We start from the raw sequence: 15,737 nt of genomic DNA on the forward strand, positions 1-15,737 counted from the left end.
GTTGGGTTGAGGGCGGTTACGGGGAAGTGAAGTTACATGCTGCCCAGCTGGGCTGTGACCATTGGGTAAAACCTGCCAGAGAGGCTAGTATTCCTCATGCCAGCGGGAAGGCCGTGCAGCGGCAGGGCCACAGCGAAGCCGAGTCCGTGGGGCCCAGCCAGAGGGGCAGGACGTGTGCTCTTGTTGTTCGGTTTAAATCAATACTGCGATGCAAAACACTGTGGGGAGAAAACTGGGCAGCGGGGAGGGTGGTGCTGTGAACCCCAGTTTGAGAAAACCTGGCATTGCCCACCTCTCCAGCCCCGTCCCTCCTCCCTCCCCGCCAGCCCTCGGTTACCTTTGAGTGCTTCCCATGTGTCATGCTCCCTCCTACCTCAAGGCTCTGAATACCTGTCCCCTCGGCCTGGAACGGGCTTTCTAGCTTCAAATGTGTTCACATGTTCCTTCCCCAAAGGACGCTTGCCCGAGATCCAGGGCAAAGTGGGCTCCTCAAGTTACACTCTCATGGTGGCACTGTGGGTTTTCTTCACACCCCCCACCCCCATGTCCAGCAAGTGCCCGGCCAACAGGGGGCGCCCAGTCAATGCTGAACGGACAAATGGACGAAGGGAACTGTGTCCTGCAGCTCAGCTGTAATGAGAAATGACTCAGAGGTTCTGGTTTCAAGTCCTGCCACATTTTAACTCTGTGAACTGAGCGATGACACTGGCTTCTCAGCCTCACCTGCCTCCTCTGTACCAAGGGCGCTCCGCACACTGGCACCGACCCAGCAAACTCTCCCCGCACTCTCTGTGCCTTCACACAGGTGCCTGCCGCGGGGGCGCAGGGCTGCTGGAGGGGACACCCGGGGAGACACACAGAGAAAGCGTACAAGGGGCTGGTGGAACGCGTGACGCACAGTGAGCCACAGATGCACGTCACACACGTCATTAAAACCGTTCCAGTAGTCACATGTTAAGAAGTCAAAAGAAACTGATAAAATTAAAAATATATTTTACTTAATTCAATATACCCAAAATATTCACATTCCAACATGGAATCAATGTGAAAATGAAAGCATTCTTTACAGCCCATCGTTGTAGTACGTCTCTGAAATTCACTGTGAATTTTACACGTCCTGCGCGTCCTAGTTTGGCCGAGCCACTTTTCAATTACTAGTCACCATGGCTGGGGGCCACCTGGGCCTCACAGATAGAGCTGTGGTCACAATCAGGGTGGAGCATTTGCCAAGAATTCATTCATCGGTGCTGTGCTCTCCCATCAAGAGGCATACACTGTGTGCTTTTCTCTCTTTTTGTGACACGAGCAGCCACGGATGATCACTTTCCCAGAGGCATGAATTCATAGCAGGTGCCACGTGCTGACAGTCTCACTCTACTAGCCCTTCCAAATCTTTTCACTTGGAATATTTCTGTAAGAGAAACTTCCCCTCATCAACCGACGGGTTAACTAGTGTGCGCAATGCGTGCAGGGAAGGTAAGTCAACGGTTGATCTCCCTTCACCCACAGCTCTCAGGGTTACAGCTGTCGGGGACAGGTCGCCGTGCTTGCTGCAGGGACCCAAGGGAGGAGGTGACTCCAATCCAGGTGGCAACCCCAGCCACGCTGAACCCCCGGGCAGCCAGCCAATCCTCTCCCCTAGACCCCAGGAACTTCCTTCAAAAGGCCTGAGAAGCCCCAGCCGCCCCAGTGGTACCCCGGGTGCTTCACAACAAGTAGTGGGGAGGGTCCCCCCTGTCCTGCCCGGCTCTGGGCACCGCGGCAGCCTGAGACCGGTTTTGCGGAAGGAACACAATGAACCCCTGGAGCAGGAGGAGTCTGTCCGGCTGAGGAGGCGGGCGCAGGCCCAGAGAGGTCAAGCGCCTTGCCCGGGCCACACAGCCCGTGAGCGGCAGGGCAGGGCTCAGCCCCGCCTGGCTGTCTTCAGGCTGAGGGCCCAGACTGCTTCCTTCCTGCCTGCTCGTAGGCGCTTCTCAGAGTCAGGTGAGTCCTTATCCCCGTCCACTCCCACTCTCCATTCCTTCCGGATGTGCTGCTTGTGATCTAGCGGGGACGGTGAGAAGCCCCTTTGTACAAAACCGGAGGGATCCGAGCCTGTGCTCTCCCCTTGGCGTTCTGGGCCGGGGCCTGGCTGGCTGCAGCGATTGCACTCCGGCTGCATTTTTCTCATTTTTATCTCCATGCACGGCTGCTCTTTTTCTGGATTGCTGACACTGCCAGTCTCTACAAAGTGTGGAATTATTTTATAGACATGTATTTTTTATTCATTTAAAATCCACAAGGCTGAGCTGTCTACCTACAAAACTGTAATTAGATGCGCTAAGAGGAAAAGGAAAAAAATAAAAAGGGCTTCTATCTACTTGAAGTGAAATTAAGAGCTCTGGGCACCAATTCAGCAATCAGTGAGGCGGCCGGAAGCTGTGAGAGAATATTTCTGGATGAGGTGGGCCTAAATAAGTCCACCTGCCAGGTGTTAAGATGAAAATTAAGCTCATGAGGCCTCTGGGCTGTGTCTCAACACTGTGTCCATGCCACCCACCCAAACACCTGAAACACTTGACATTCGTGTGGGGTGGGCAAACTTTTTGACTCGAGGGCCACAATGGGTTCTTAAACTGGACCGGAGGGCCGGAACAAAAGCATGGATGGAGTGTTTGTGTGAACTAATATAAATTCAAAGTAAACATCATTACATAAAAGGGTACGGCCTTTTTTTTTTTTAGTTTTATTCATTTCAAACGGGCCGGGCCGGCGGGCCGTAGTTTGCCCACGGCTGGCTCTAGCCTCAGGGTGGCTGCCAGTCATAATTCAGGTCTAAGCAGGTTACTCTTCTGCCCTCAAACCTGGGAGGGGCACCTGAGTTGCCCACTGCATGCATTCAGATCTCTTGACTTGGCACCTAAGTCCTTCCCATGGGCCTGCAATTCAACTTCTCCTTTCACCCCTCTTCACATCTGCTCAGACCCCACGCACAGCAAACTTCTTGCTGCTCTGCAAACACACAAGACCCGCCTTGCCTCTGGGCCTTTGCCACGCGGTCCCCTCCATCTGTGATGTGAAATCTTACATAGCTTTCCATCTGCATTACCCTCCAGGAACCTTTCCTGATCCCTGAGTCAGAGTGGCTTTCTCTGCACCCCACAGGACGGCCGCATATCCCTCAGCATATAATTAATCACACTGAATTATAATTGTTAATAGAACTACCTCCCCCTTCCACTGGAGAATGTGGCAGAGGTCAAGGCTTATTAATCTTTGTATTAACCTTGTTTAGCCAGAGAGAGAGAGAGAGAGAGAGAGAGAGAGAGAGAGAGAGAGAGAGAGAGAGCTAGTTAGTTTAATAAATGTGGAATGGCTGGCTGACTGAGAACAAGGTCTTCATACTTAACTCAGCTTCAATATGAAATTCAAAACAATGAAGAAAACATGACTCAAACATAGCAGGGAAATAACATACACTTTTACTCTCAAAATAAATACTAATCAATTTTATTTTATAAATACAGATGCTGAGTTTTCTTCCAATTACCAACAGATCAGTTTCACATGCCATTTATTATTGGTGGTGGCTTAAAAAATTATTTAAATAACCGGCTAGGTCAGGATAAATGGGCACCATTAGAACTGCTAAAAAAATATAGCTGGATACAATCTTCCAAAACTAATATTCTGAGGGGGGGAAAAATCTCTGGAATTTCTAAAGTGGGTAAGAGGAAGTGGAGAGAGAAAACACAATCAAATATCCATTTGATAACATTTGCTGGCTGTTAAAAGTGTCTCAGTTACATGAAAGCTGTAAGGGCTCTTAGTCGTGCAGAATTGGATAGTGGTGAGCTTTCACTTCAACGTCTAGCCATCCTTGAAGCAAACTTGATGTTTTAGTGATTTACAAGACTAGAAAGATTAGTAGATGATAACTCATCCCATCCTTTGGCTATGGCCACTTTAGAGGCAAAACAAATTATGCAGCATTGGAAGACGTTGGAATAGTTATTTCTGGAGACATGGAATACTGCAGGTTCTACCCAGGTCATGGCAGAAACTGCAGACATCAAAAATATTCAAATGAAAACACAAAATGCAAACTAAACAAACCCAAACCTAGGTGGTGTTTTCAGGCATAACATCATTGGACCCTGTGGATCAAGCAATTGTATAGGTAACTACTGATTGGCTCTGAGCAATCTAATCGCACTCATGGCACTGTTGGGGGGTGAAACGTTGTGAACCCAGGAATCAGGTAGTCACAAACGACAGTCGGGTGGATGGAGCCCCAGAGCTCCATCTGGTCACGTGGAACCCGAGATGAACACCGTGACAGGGGTTCTGAGTGGGGCCCTTTGTGTGGTGCTGCCAGGAGCCGGGCTGCAGGGCCTGCAGTGGACACACCTTGTCTCTGAGTTTGGCATGGTTTAAAGTCCACTCCCATATCTTGGAAAATCACAATCACATGTGATTCACTCACACAGTCCATTGTTCAATTCTCACAGTCCTTCAAAACCTATTTTTTTGGGGGGGGGGTACTGCTACTTCATTGGAGGACCCCACAGACCAGTCTGACGTATATCTAGACTGTGTCTATCTCCACCCTCTTTGATTCTAAAACGAATGACAGTACAGTGCAAAGAAGCTGGGCCTCTACAGATGGCTTCTACTCCAGCTTTGGAATAGCCTACCTTTTTATGTGGAATTCATACGGACTTCTTGAGATCGAGTTAAAGCTTTTAATTGCTTGCGAGCTGGGTCTGTCTGTCATGCAATGATTCTGTGAGTTCCCTTTACATGGAAAACAACAACATGAGCTATTCCATTTCAAATGTGGCTATAAATTAAAATTGAGCCCAGGAATGCTTGGAAAAAATATGAAAATGATTATGAAACCTATGAGTTAAGATGTTATGTAGGACAAATGCTACTAGAGAGTACACCAGTGAAGGTGTTTGTGTTGCTATAACAACAGGTAAATTCAAATAAAGTCAACACATTAGCTTAGATGCAGCCCTAGTTTTGTTCGGGCTGGTCCTATCTTGACGAAATACATGGAGATGTAGTTTCAAGAGGAATTCGAAGCTGGAGAAAAAAATCAGGTCGAGTGAAGTACACTCAATTTTTATTCTTCTATACAATACATGGATACACGGATAAATTTTCCTTAAAGAACTTGCAACCCTGAGGCGATGTCCTTGGGTAAATAAAATGTAAAGCAATAGCAAACGAAATTTGAACTCCAGGAATGACAGCTGGACTTCAAAAACATAATTTAATATTTATGCAATTGCACACATATCAATAGTATTCTATGCCTCATCTAGTATTAGTCCGACAACCTCAACTGCCTTGCAGTTTGCACATTGGACGGCCTGACTCTCTACATATACTTCATCACATACAATGTCTTCCAACTGAAATGTAATAAATTAACATGGGCTGTACACACGCGGATTTTGCCTGGTGAGTGCACTGCCAGGAAGTGCCTAGTTTTGATTGCAGCATCTGTCTACATAAACACTCTGGACCTCAAAGGGGATTGGATGCCATTTGATTATACAACCTTGGGGTCCTCAAGGGTCCCTGGGATCCACCAAATTTGAGGGCTACCTCAAAGCCATGGCTGATCAGAGGAGGTGGAAGGTCAGAGCTACTGTATGAAAGAACCCGTGAATCTGATGTCCTTTTTTCAGGGTGCACAATGCATCCACTGTGAAATGGGGCAACAGTGGAGTCTCTCGGTTGCCTGTGAGGCATGGGGGCAAGGGGAGGGGCATATGCGCCTGGGTCTAAGGAGACTATTGTGCTTCTTATTCATCAGCCTAATGAATGGCCAAAGATCCTTCAGTAAATGGTAGAAATCTTTTTCTAAATATTCATTTTTCCCCAAAGTTTTATAAACTGGTGAGGGCAAATGCTTGAGAAACTAAAGGTGAGTTCATTATATTCTTTATATATATTATCATCTTCCCTCTGGGGATAACATAGAAGAGCAAATAAAAAAGCAGACGAATACCTATAAGGTGACTCAAGCCAGAGAGTGACTTTTGCCTTCAAACAACGGTCAGGCCTGTAAAGCCCATCTTGCAAGCAAAACCTAACTTCGTCTGGCCCACTGATACACAATGATCCTGAGTCCCTCCTCCATTCACAAAGTCTATTTTCCCGAGGCATATCCTCCATTAATATTTATTTTGTGTCATAATTATTACAAAGGGTAACCAGTGCAGCTTCATCCTCATTTTAGGCAGTAGCCCCGCCCTGGACCTACTGTCCGTCTGTCTGCTCGCTTCACTTATCAGAGCTCCTGCGCGGCCGGCGGAAGCTGGATACGTTTTCGTTCAGTGCATAGATCCTTCGGGAGAACTCTTCAAATTCTCCCAGAACTTGTTCGTCACACTCCACTGCCACAGCGCTGTCCACCGGGATGCAGTTAAACGCTTCTAGCTGGTCACTGGAGGTGAAACCTGTGGCTTCCATCCCAATGATCTCTTCCGCTTGCTCCACGGCACAGCAGAGCTCGGCTTCGGAGCCGGCGTGGAGCTCACCCGGAAGCTGGGCGCTGGCGGGGCCGGCCTGCTCGCTGGGTAGGAGAGAGCCGTTCACCGAGGCTGGAGGCCCAGGGAGGGCTTCTCCTTGTCCTTGGCCAGTGTTTACACTCACGGGGCCCACGTTTAAGCTGCTGCCCAAATCGACTCCCGTTTTCTGGGTTTCTTTGGAGAAGTCCAAGGAGGTATCCAAGGAGGAGGACAGAGTTGTTGTCTTTCTCTCAGACTCTCCCAGGGAGGGGGTGGTGGGCCCAGGCTGGGCTACTGCGGAGTTGTAGCTGGGAGGGGGGGTCCTGTAGTGGAGTCTCTCGTTCTCTGAGCTGGCCCGTTTTCGCTGTCCTTTGTCTGGCGAAGGAATGCCCCCAGAGAAGCCTCCATCTGCACCCCCAAATATGGAGCTTTGTCTCTTTGGAACAGGGATTGCACTGGAGGTGTGATGTCTGTCGCTAGAAGATAAACAAAAAGGAGAAGTTAACTTCCAACTTCACAACTAAGTTTAAGCCTTCTGGATCCAGAGACAGGAAATAGCATGCTTAGGTTTGAGTTAATAAAAATGGATAATAATTATTCTTAGTATAAACTGTAGTGCCCGAAGGGAAGAAACAACCCAAAGCATTCTGAGTTCAACTTTGGGAGCTTCCTTCAAGAAGGATCAAGACATAATGAAATATATCCAGAGGAGGACACCCAGGGTAGGATGGGGGATAGAAACCATGTCATACGGGGAAGAGTTTCAGTCACTGGAGGGATTGGATCTAGAAAGAACAATATATAAAGGATGCAACCAACTTTACACATCTGAAGGGCTATCCATATTCTTGTTCTTTCTTTTTAAAAACATATATTTTTTTTATTTCAGAGAGTAAAGGGGAAGGAGGGTAGGAGAGAAGGAAGGAGGGAGGGAGGGAGGCAGGGGGGGAAGAGAGAGAGAGAGGGAGAGGGAGAGGGAGAGGGAGAGGGAGAGGGAGAGAGAGGGATCAGTGGTAAGAGAGAATCATTGATTGGCTGCCTCCTGCACGCCCCACACTGAGCCAGCAAGTTGGGCATGTGCCCCGACTGGGAATTGAACCCTGACTTCCTGGTTCATAGGTCGATGCTCAACCACTGAGCTGTGCCAGCTGGGCCATATTCTTATTCTTGTTTTTCATATTCAACTTATGTTATCTTCATAAAGCAGGTATCCTTATTTGTCAGAGAAGTTTAGTGACTTGCTCATGGTACCGCAGTGAAGCCATGGCAAGGCTAGACCAGAACTTGTGACTCCTGACGTGATGATCAATAGCTTTTCCAATACCCAAATGTTAATCACCTTGGATTAGAGAACTGACAGAGAGAGGATCAAGGATATACATATATTTTAATGAAAATTTAATCTGGGAAACGACTTCTCCTTTACAAGCTGGTCACACACGTTTTATAAGTTTGGCCTTAAGTGCCTTCTTTCAGACTTGAGTTACTTCTCAGGAAGATACTTCGGGCCAGCAATAATAATCATTCTTAAGCGATACAAGTTTTAGTTTCTAAAGTAATTTCATACACATCATTTCACTTGGTCCTCACAAAAACCCTGTCAAGAAAGCAGAGTATACATTACTGCTCGTAAGTCCGAAATAATAAATAACAATTAGTTAATGGAAAGAGAGTATTCAGACCCTGGAAATAATGGTCATGTTATACACTGTGCTAGTAAAACCACCCTAGAGGACTGATCACAATTCTTGATATTATACTTGGATGAAGCTAGTCAGCTTCAACAGAACTATAGGAACAGACTGGGTCCACAGACAGAGGGAGGCAGAAACACAAGACCCATTAGACACGTGTGTTCTGCAGGTGAGGAAACACACACACACCGAGGCTGTTTGCACAAGAGCAACTACCAGGCATGAGCAGAGGCTAGACTTGAGACTCTACCCGCCTAACAAACAGCTACTACATGTGCCCGGCCTGGGGCACGGGAAACATGCAAGACGGAGCAGGCCCTGCCTCTGAGGAGCTTCCGAGCTTGTAGGAGAGAGCCATCCAGTTACTGAAAACACTTCCAACTCACAACAGTGATGTGTCTTGAAAAAGAAGGAAGGAGCGAGGGTTCCTTCTACCTGTGTCCACAGCCACAAGCCCTTGAACCAGCTCCCTGCTCCTTCCCTGTTTGTTTGTTGTTTTTTTCCTGATGCTGGATTATCCCTGTGATCTCAGACACCTAAGCAAGGCTGATTCTTCTTGAGAAAAGGCAACCACAAGGCTGCTAATCCCCAGGTCCGTCAGATAACCTTGTTTGGCTCTAAGTGTTGGTGCCAGGAGAGATTTCATAATTAGGGGTGGCCTGCGGGGTGCATAGACCCGGGCAAGCACACCAGTAAATTACTGTTTTTAGTTCTCAAGAAAAACAGAGCAAAACCTGCTGGCCTTAATCTAGGTTTTGAGTTAATATGTTGTCAAAACTCACAGGAACTGGGCAAGCCACACATTTTTGCGAACCTTGTAGTTTTCACTCTCCCACTTGTCGACTGTCCCTCTCCAAGTGATTTTGCAGGAAGTCTAGGCAATCAAACCGAAACAGAGCACCAGCACTACCCACCGTCTGTTCCCACCCGGGCCGAGGAGGCGTGGGAAGCACCAGGTGAACCAGCCTGGGACAGGGAGGTGACAGTGTGGCATGGATCTAGACGCCTGGTGCTTTACACTCTCGGTTATGAAGGGTGAATGCCATGACACCTCCCCTGCCGCCAACACCTCCCCTCTCCCCACCCCAGCCTGCTCTGCTTCCCTCCTAGGCTGATGAAAGGCAGAGCATGAGAAATGGACCAGGGTGCAGCAGCAGTGCTTATGGCACAGCGGACAGGGGTTTTGTAGTCCTCTAGGGCAGCGGTCGCCAACCGGTGGTCTGTGAGGTCCGAAAGGTTGGCGACCGCTGCTCTAGGGTTCTGAGACTCCCTGAAGGCTCTCCTCAACGTTGCACAACAGAAAAGTAATAAAGTGTGACATCCCTCCTGGCAACTACACTGGGAAGGGAACTCCCATTTTCCTGAGCATCCATAATGTTGAACCCTCACATCTACCCTGTGAAAAAGGCAGGCGGGTGCGTGGGTTCTGTGGTTTAAGGTGCAGAACAAGATTCAGTCTGACTCTAGAACCCACACAGTCTGTCTCAGCCCACAATTTGAATCATATTCAAATTCAACCAACATTTGCTAAAAGCCAATGATACGCCAGACTTCAAGCTACCAGTACATGCCATTCTACAGGCCTTTTCATTGAATTCGTCCAACCTACTAGTATATCTAAGTTCTGGGGTGTTACTCCCATTTTAAAGGGTGTATTCTTAGGCTTTTGAGAGGTAGAGACTGATATTTTCTGATATCCTGATTTTATGATATTCTTCTCCTTTTTCCTTGGATTTTTGTGAGAATCCAGGTAACGATAGCTTGAGATACAATTTGGAAAACTCTAGTAACAGTAAAATGTTCCCTCTTAATAAGGGCAAGGAAATGCATTATTATGGATAGGCAATAAAGAAGTCTACATGTCTAAAGTTTACCCTTTAGTCGCCACATTTGTCTTTTTAATCATTTTTAGCCATGTGCAATAAAACCTTTCCAAATTTTTATTAAAGTATTTCTTATAATCTTAAAAAGAGTAAGCTGAACAAAAGGGTGTCTTCTTTGTTTAACTGATTTTTACAGAGAGGGGAGGAGGAAGGAGACGGTAGGGGGAGGGAGAGAGGGAGAAGCATTGATGTGAGAGAAACATTGATCACCTGTCTCCTGCACGCCCCCTATGGGGGATCAAGCCCACAACTCGACATGTGCTCTGACCAGAAACTGAATAGGCAACCTTTCAGTGTAAGGGACGATGCCCAACCAACTGAGCCACACCGGCCAGGGCCAATAAAGGTATCTTCATAACTTTGAGTCATCACTATGAACATGTATTACTAAACTACGACACAGTAAAGAGACTATAGGATTTTCAGTGGCCTGTTTCCTAGGGTCTGAGTCTGAGAGTTCTTACACTGCACTTGAGCTTCCCCATGTCCTCTCTCACTGTCATGGCAGTGTGGCTGCATCCACCTCTCCCTACAGGGCTTCTCTTTTTCTAATGTTTGCTTCTGATTCGCTGTGTTCTTGTAAAGTAGATGTCCTAAGAATGGTGTGCAAAGTAAGAGTAAACAGGATTGGAGTGATGGGCCAGCAGATGTCCTGGGCACAGTATGCTTTATTATGAGTTTTGTAACATTAGTTTTGGCTGCTCAGAATTAATTTTTTTTATGACTTCCAGGATCTTAGCAATGTTCCAGATTTTTAAGATAGCTGAGTTCCAAACAGCTGAAGTGTTAAATGATTACATTAAAATATATACAAACACACGTGCATTTTTAATTATTGTAATAATTTTCCAGGGAAAATTAAAAAAAATATAAACCATATGAAAAATAAAAATCTCTCACAAGGCTATTACCCATCAAATAACCACTGTTAATTTTGAATATTTTCCTTCCAAACTTTGATTTTATGTGTGTGTTTAATTTTAAAAGACCAAACAAACCTAAAGTTGTGTTTGTGGTAGGTATATAGAATTCTGTAGTCTGCTGTTGGATGTTATTAAAATCTCTTGGTAAACAATTCTAAATGGTTGTTCCATTGACTAGAATATTATAATTTGCTTAATCATTCCCTTAGTTTTATAGATTAAGGGTATTTCTAAAATCTTACTCTTAAGAAACTGCTGTGAGCCTAGGGCAGGGTGGGGGCAGGCTAGAAGGGGTCAATGGGGGAAATAAGGGGACATATGTAACACTTTCAACAATGAAGATCTAAAATGTTAGCCAAAATAAATTTTAAAAAGAAACTGCTGTGAGCTTCTCTGTATAAAAACACAAAGCATACATTTTTAATAAAATTTGATTTTCATATTTAATAGGTGTCCAGAAGAAACCTTCACGTCACATTTCAGTGGAAGCTAAATTTGTACGAGAAAGAAAAGGAGTATTTTATCTCTAGTACTGCCTAAAAAGGTAAAAGGTAGCAATTAAAAAAGGCAAATAATAGATCAAAAAAGAAGGCCCAGAAGGTTTCAAAATTCCTTTTGTCTGATTACAGTCTGGCTTTGTGATTATTTCATCTAGATGGAAGAAGAGGTTGAAACACATAGATTTCCTAATTACATGACCAGTTTTTAAAGACTGCTGACAATTTATTTATCAAATGAAATTAGTATGCAATTTAAGCCGTGATGAGTGACTCAGAGGGAATTTCTACTCTTAGAAACAACCAGAGTGAACGTGGGTGTTTGGGAGGAGCGGACGCAGCAGGAAACGTGGGAACTTTGCTCTGTCTCCCCCTCCTGCCTTAGGCTACAGATTCGGGGGCACGGAGCCTGAGGTTTACGCAACTGAACTGAGTCCCCCCCCCCCCCCCCCCCCCCCCCCCCCCCCCCCCGTTCACTGCACACATTCTCCTCCTCAGCCATTTGCCTTGAGTAGATGTGTCTTCCAGCTTGGCTCAGATCCAAGCTGGAAACCTGGAAACATGACATCTGGGGTTTAATGCTGCAATTAAAAGGAATTTATTAAAAAACAACCACCCAAAGATATTGTAATTGCAAATTTACTAGGCCATGGTTTAGTGAAAACACAGCACAGACGGCTGAATAACTGAACCACATCCGGGCTGTTACATTACTTAATGATAAACCCATTGCTACAAGGGGAAAAGGATATCCTAGGGTCACAAACAATAGCGTGATGGGGAGGAGCCAATGGTTTGGAGTTTAGAGGACGAGGAGGACAGTCTGGTTTAAATTTGGCTTCTTTGGATCAAATCTTCTCTGATGTCTATAAACTCAGGTGATTAATTTCTTTCTCATTCTGCCAGTCCTCATTTATTGCAGTCAGTTACCTTCTGTTCTCCCTTCAGCTGTATCTGGAGGGAAGGACGGTGAGGGGAAAGGATGTTCAAAGCCCTGGATTCTATTCCTAGCTCTGCCACCACCATGAACCTCGTTGGAGTTATGACTTAAGGCTGAACTCGCCACTTACTAGTATTAGTTATATGACTGTAGGCAGTCACTTATCTTCTCTGTGCTCCAGTTTTCTCCTTTGTAAAATGGATTGTTGGCTGCGGTACGGAGTAAAGACAACGATGTGCTTCGCATCCTTGGCAAGATGCCTGGCAGATACACCGATGGTTGCTGTCATTATTATCAGCTTCCATGGGCTTCGGATTCCCAAAGTGTTTTACAGAAGGGATAGCGGAGGCTCAAAGACATTTATGTCTTGGGCAGAAACATAGGGTAATGGGTAGCGGAGGAAAGACCAGAATATAGAGCTCCTTCCTTCTACTGTTTTCCCCTACACAGAACACTGGTTAAACAGAACAATCAGCACTCTTCCCACCCACCCCCATCTCCACTTCTGCGCACCAGGGAGCTAGCTGCAAGAAGCGGATAAAGAATTAAGGGTAGTATAAGAGTTTTGGAGAAGAAGTACTAAATCAATCAAAAGAGTTATCCTGCCCAACATGAAACTTCATTCCATTTTTTCTTTTCTTTTTTCTTGAGGACCTGGGGTGGGGAAAGCTTTGAATGAAGTAGAAATGCTCAAACTGCCTCTATTTACACGATCTACCAAATGCTTAGGGACTATAAGAACTTCCCAGAATCCTTTGTGGTACATTCCAGTTGTCCCCAAACCCCTGATGCATCATTTTTTCGGCATGAATTTAGCTTCAGGGGGAGAGGTTGTGTAAGAGGCAGAATTTCTCTATTTCCCCAGTGTCACCGAGGTGAACCACGTTCGAACTTTTATAGCCTTTACACAAATACCTGCCAGGAAGCCAACCTGGAGACAGTAGAACCCAGTCCATTCCTCTCTGCATCCTTGCCCCCACAACTTTCTCCTCCTCTTTCTTCTTTTGCTGGTTTTGTTGCTTAAAGCGACAGCCTCCTTTTACAGAAAAGGGACTGGGAGAGAGCAAACAAGATAAGAAAGCACTGGTCCAAAATGTGTTCTCATGTCCACATCTCCCCTAAGTAATATTCCAGAACTCCACATGCAACTCCGCCATTACAAAGCACAGAAATTGGTGAAGCACGTCATTACTCCGAACCAGTTTCCTCTTCTGTAAATTGGGTATATCCATCCAACAGCTGTTATGGCAAGAATTAAATGAGATATACAAGCAAAATTCTTAGTACAACGAGTAGGTACTCTATAAATTATCACTAAGAATAAAACAGGAACAACTAACATTTATGAAGTACTATGGGGTAAGGAAGTCCTCTGTTAACAACTTCATACATGGTCTCATTTAATCCTCACATCTCTATGAATTGCGAACACCATCTTCATCTTACAAATGAGGAAACTGAGGCACAGAGATAACTTAACTAAGGCAGACTGACTGAATAAATGTGAGTTCCCTTCTCTCCCAGCCCCTAGGACTGCCACCAGAACACCTACACTTGACCTCTATTTCTGTTTGAGGGAGGAGTGAGAGTCAGAATAACTTTTAGGTCAAGTGGCTTGGTATCTTTCCTTCTCTCCTACATCATATTAAGCTCCTGTGGCGTTTCTGGCTTCCTAAGACTTGTTGGGCTGTTACAGGAATGCTGCTGCATTTAAGCATGAATGATGAACAGAAACACATTCTGACACAAAATGATATACATGTGGAGACTTGAGGGGGGAATAAAATAAAGGGAAAATAAAAACTTCCCACATCAAGCAAGTTCCTGAGGCGGGGGTGCATTCGGAGCTGTGTGAGAAGACTTTTTCCTGTTCTCTTTCAGTCACTTGTGCTTGTGTTATCTGTCTACAAGCAGGTCTCACTCTGTAAAGTATTAGGAAAGAGTACACTTCGCAGTCTCAAATATGTGTCTTTCCCTCCTACAAAATGTTTCCTCTGAGGAACATTGCTAGATCACAGCTGGTCAAGATGCTAAATCTTGACGGTCTGGATCCTGGCCAGAATCTACAGCTACAACTCCGTGAAATAAGAATTCTTAAAAAGCAAAAAAACCCCACAACAACCTTTTAAACAACATTTGATCTTCTTCTTTCTCCCCTTGTAGCAAGCGATGACCTCATGGCAGCGAGACCTCTACACGGAGGTGTTTAAGTTGGTTTACCGCCATCAGAAATGTTTGAAGCTCTGGGTACGAGTCTGCGCCAATATCATGTCAACTGTGCTAAAAAGCAATAATAGTTTCTCACCTTCTTAAAGATTACTGCTTAAATAATGCAGAGCAACGACAGGGCTGCTCCGGCTGCCAAAAGCAGGTTGCCAAGGCAAAGCCGAGGTAGAATTACGTCTTTTGGCAGCTAAGAAATTATGACATAAAGTTAGTTTTTTCAAAAAACAACCTCCATAAATTAGGCTACTATCCTTTTTCAAAATCCAGCCATGGCTGGATTTATCTTTCCCCTTTCTCTCTCTCTGGTCAAGTAGAAGCACAGAGCCTCCTTTTGGGAAAGCCAAGTTGAATGGCGAGATCTTATCTCCCAGGAGGTAGCTGGGGGTTAACAGTTTTGAGCATGCGGTATCCTGGCCACAGGCGAGCAGTCTAAAGACCTCTCACCATTACCAGATAAGTGAAAGTGCTTAATCTTTGCCCTGGATGTGAACACAAACAAGAAACAAAATAAAAATAGAAGCAATCTTAGGCCAAAAGCATTGGCTGAATTCTGTGCCAATGGTCACTTTCCCCCCTGGGCTCAGCTTGAAAGGTTTCCTGCCAAAGTCTGACTAAATAAAAACAGTTGAAAAAGGTCTAAATGAACAAGGGAGCCTTTACATTTTCTTTAAACCGAGTACGGATGGAAAGACGAATTTCTGAAAGACAAAGTTCCAGAGGCAAAGGACAAAACAAGCAAGCTGAAGCAATCCCTTTCCCTGGGCCATGTGATGTGAGGGCTGGCCATCCACCCTCCATAGCCCTGGGCCACAGGGCCCTGCTTGGAAGAGAGGCTCCAGCATAAGCCAGGAGACGCGGCTAAGGGGGTGCCCACAGCCAGGAGGCCTATCTGGAAGCCAGGCTCAAGGCTGAGCTCCCTGGGATCAGGGAATAGAGAACGATCCACCAAAGAGACAAAAGAGATCCCATGGGGGTGGGCAAGGCAACCTCTTTTTACCCATTAGCTTTCACTTTAAGGAATCATCATACAGCCTTGGCTGGTTTGCTCAGCGGTCAGAGTGTCAGGCC

At 45.8% G+C, this 15,737-nt stretch overlaps 1 protein-coding gene across 3 annotated transcripts in view; it reads right to left on the reverse strand.

The window, feature by feature from the left end:
• Window positions 1-3,459: 3,459 nt before the first annotated feature.
• Window positions 3,460-15,737, reverse strand: part of UVRAG (UV radiation resistance associated) — a 291,490-nt gene continuing 279,212 nt past the window's right edge. For 2 of the 3 annotated variants that reach the window (XM_059708402.1, XM_059708401.1), the window contains one exon: window positions 3,460-6,982. In XM_059708402.1, the coding sequence (XP_059564385.1) occupies window positions 6,280-6,982 (703 nt within the window). In that variant the 3' untranslated portion in view covers window positions 3,460-6,279. Of the gene's footprint in view, window positions 6,983-12,438; window positions 12,458-15,737 lie in introns of those variants that run through there. The other variant, XM_059708404.1, reaches the window with a different exon arrangement.

The sequence above is a fragment of the Myotis daubentonii genome, chromosome 9 (genome assembly GCF_963259705.1).
Source record: "Myotis daubentonii chromosome 9, mMyoDau2.1, whole genome shotgun sequence".
In the NCBI taxonomy this organism is placed as follows: domain Eukaryota; kingdom Metazoa; phylum Chordata; class Mammalia; order Chiroptera; family Vespertilionidae; genus Myotis; species Myotis daubentonii.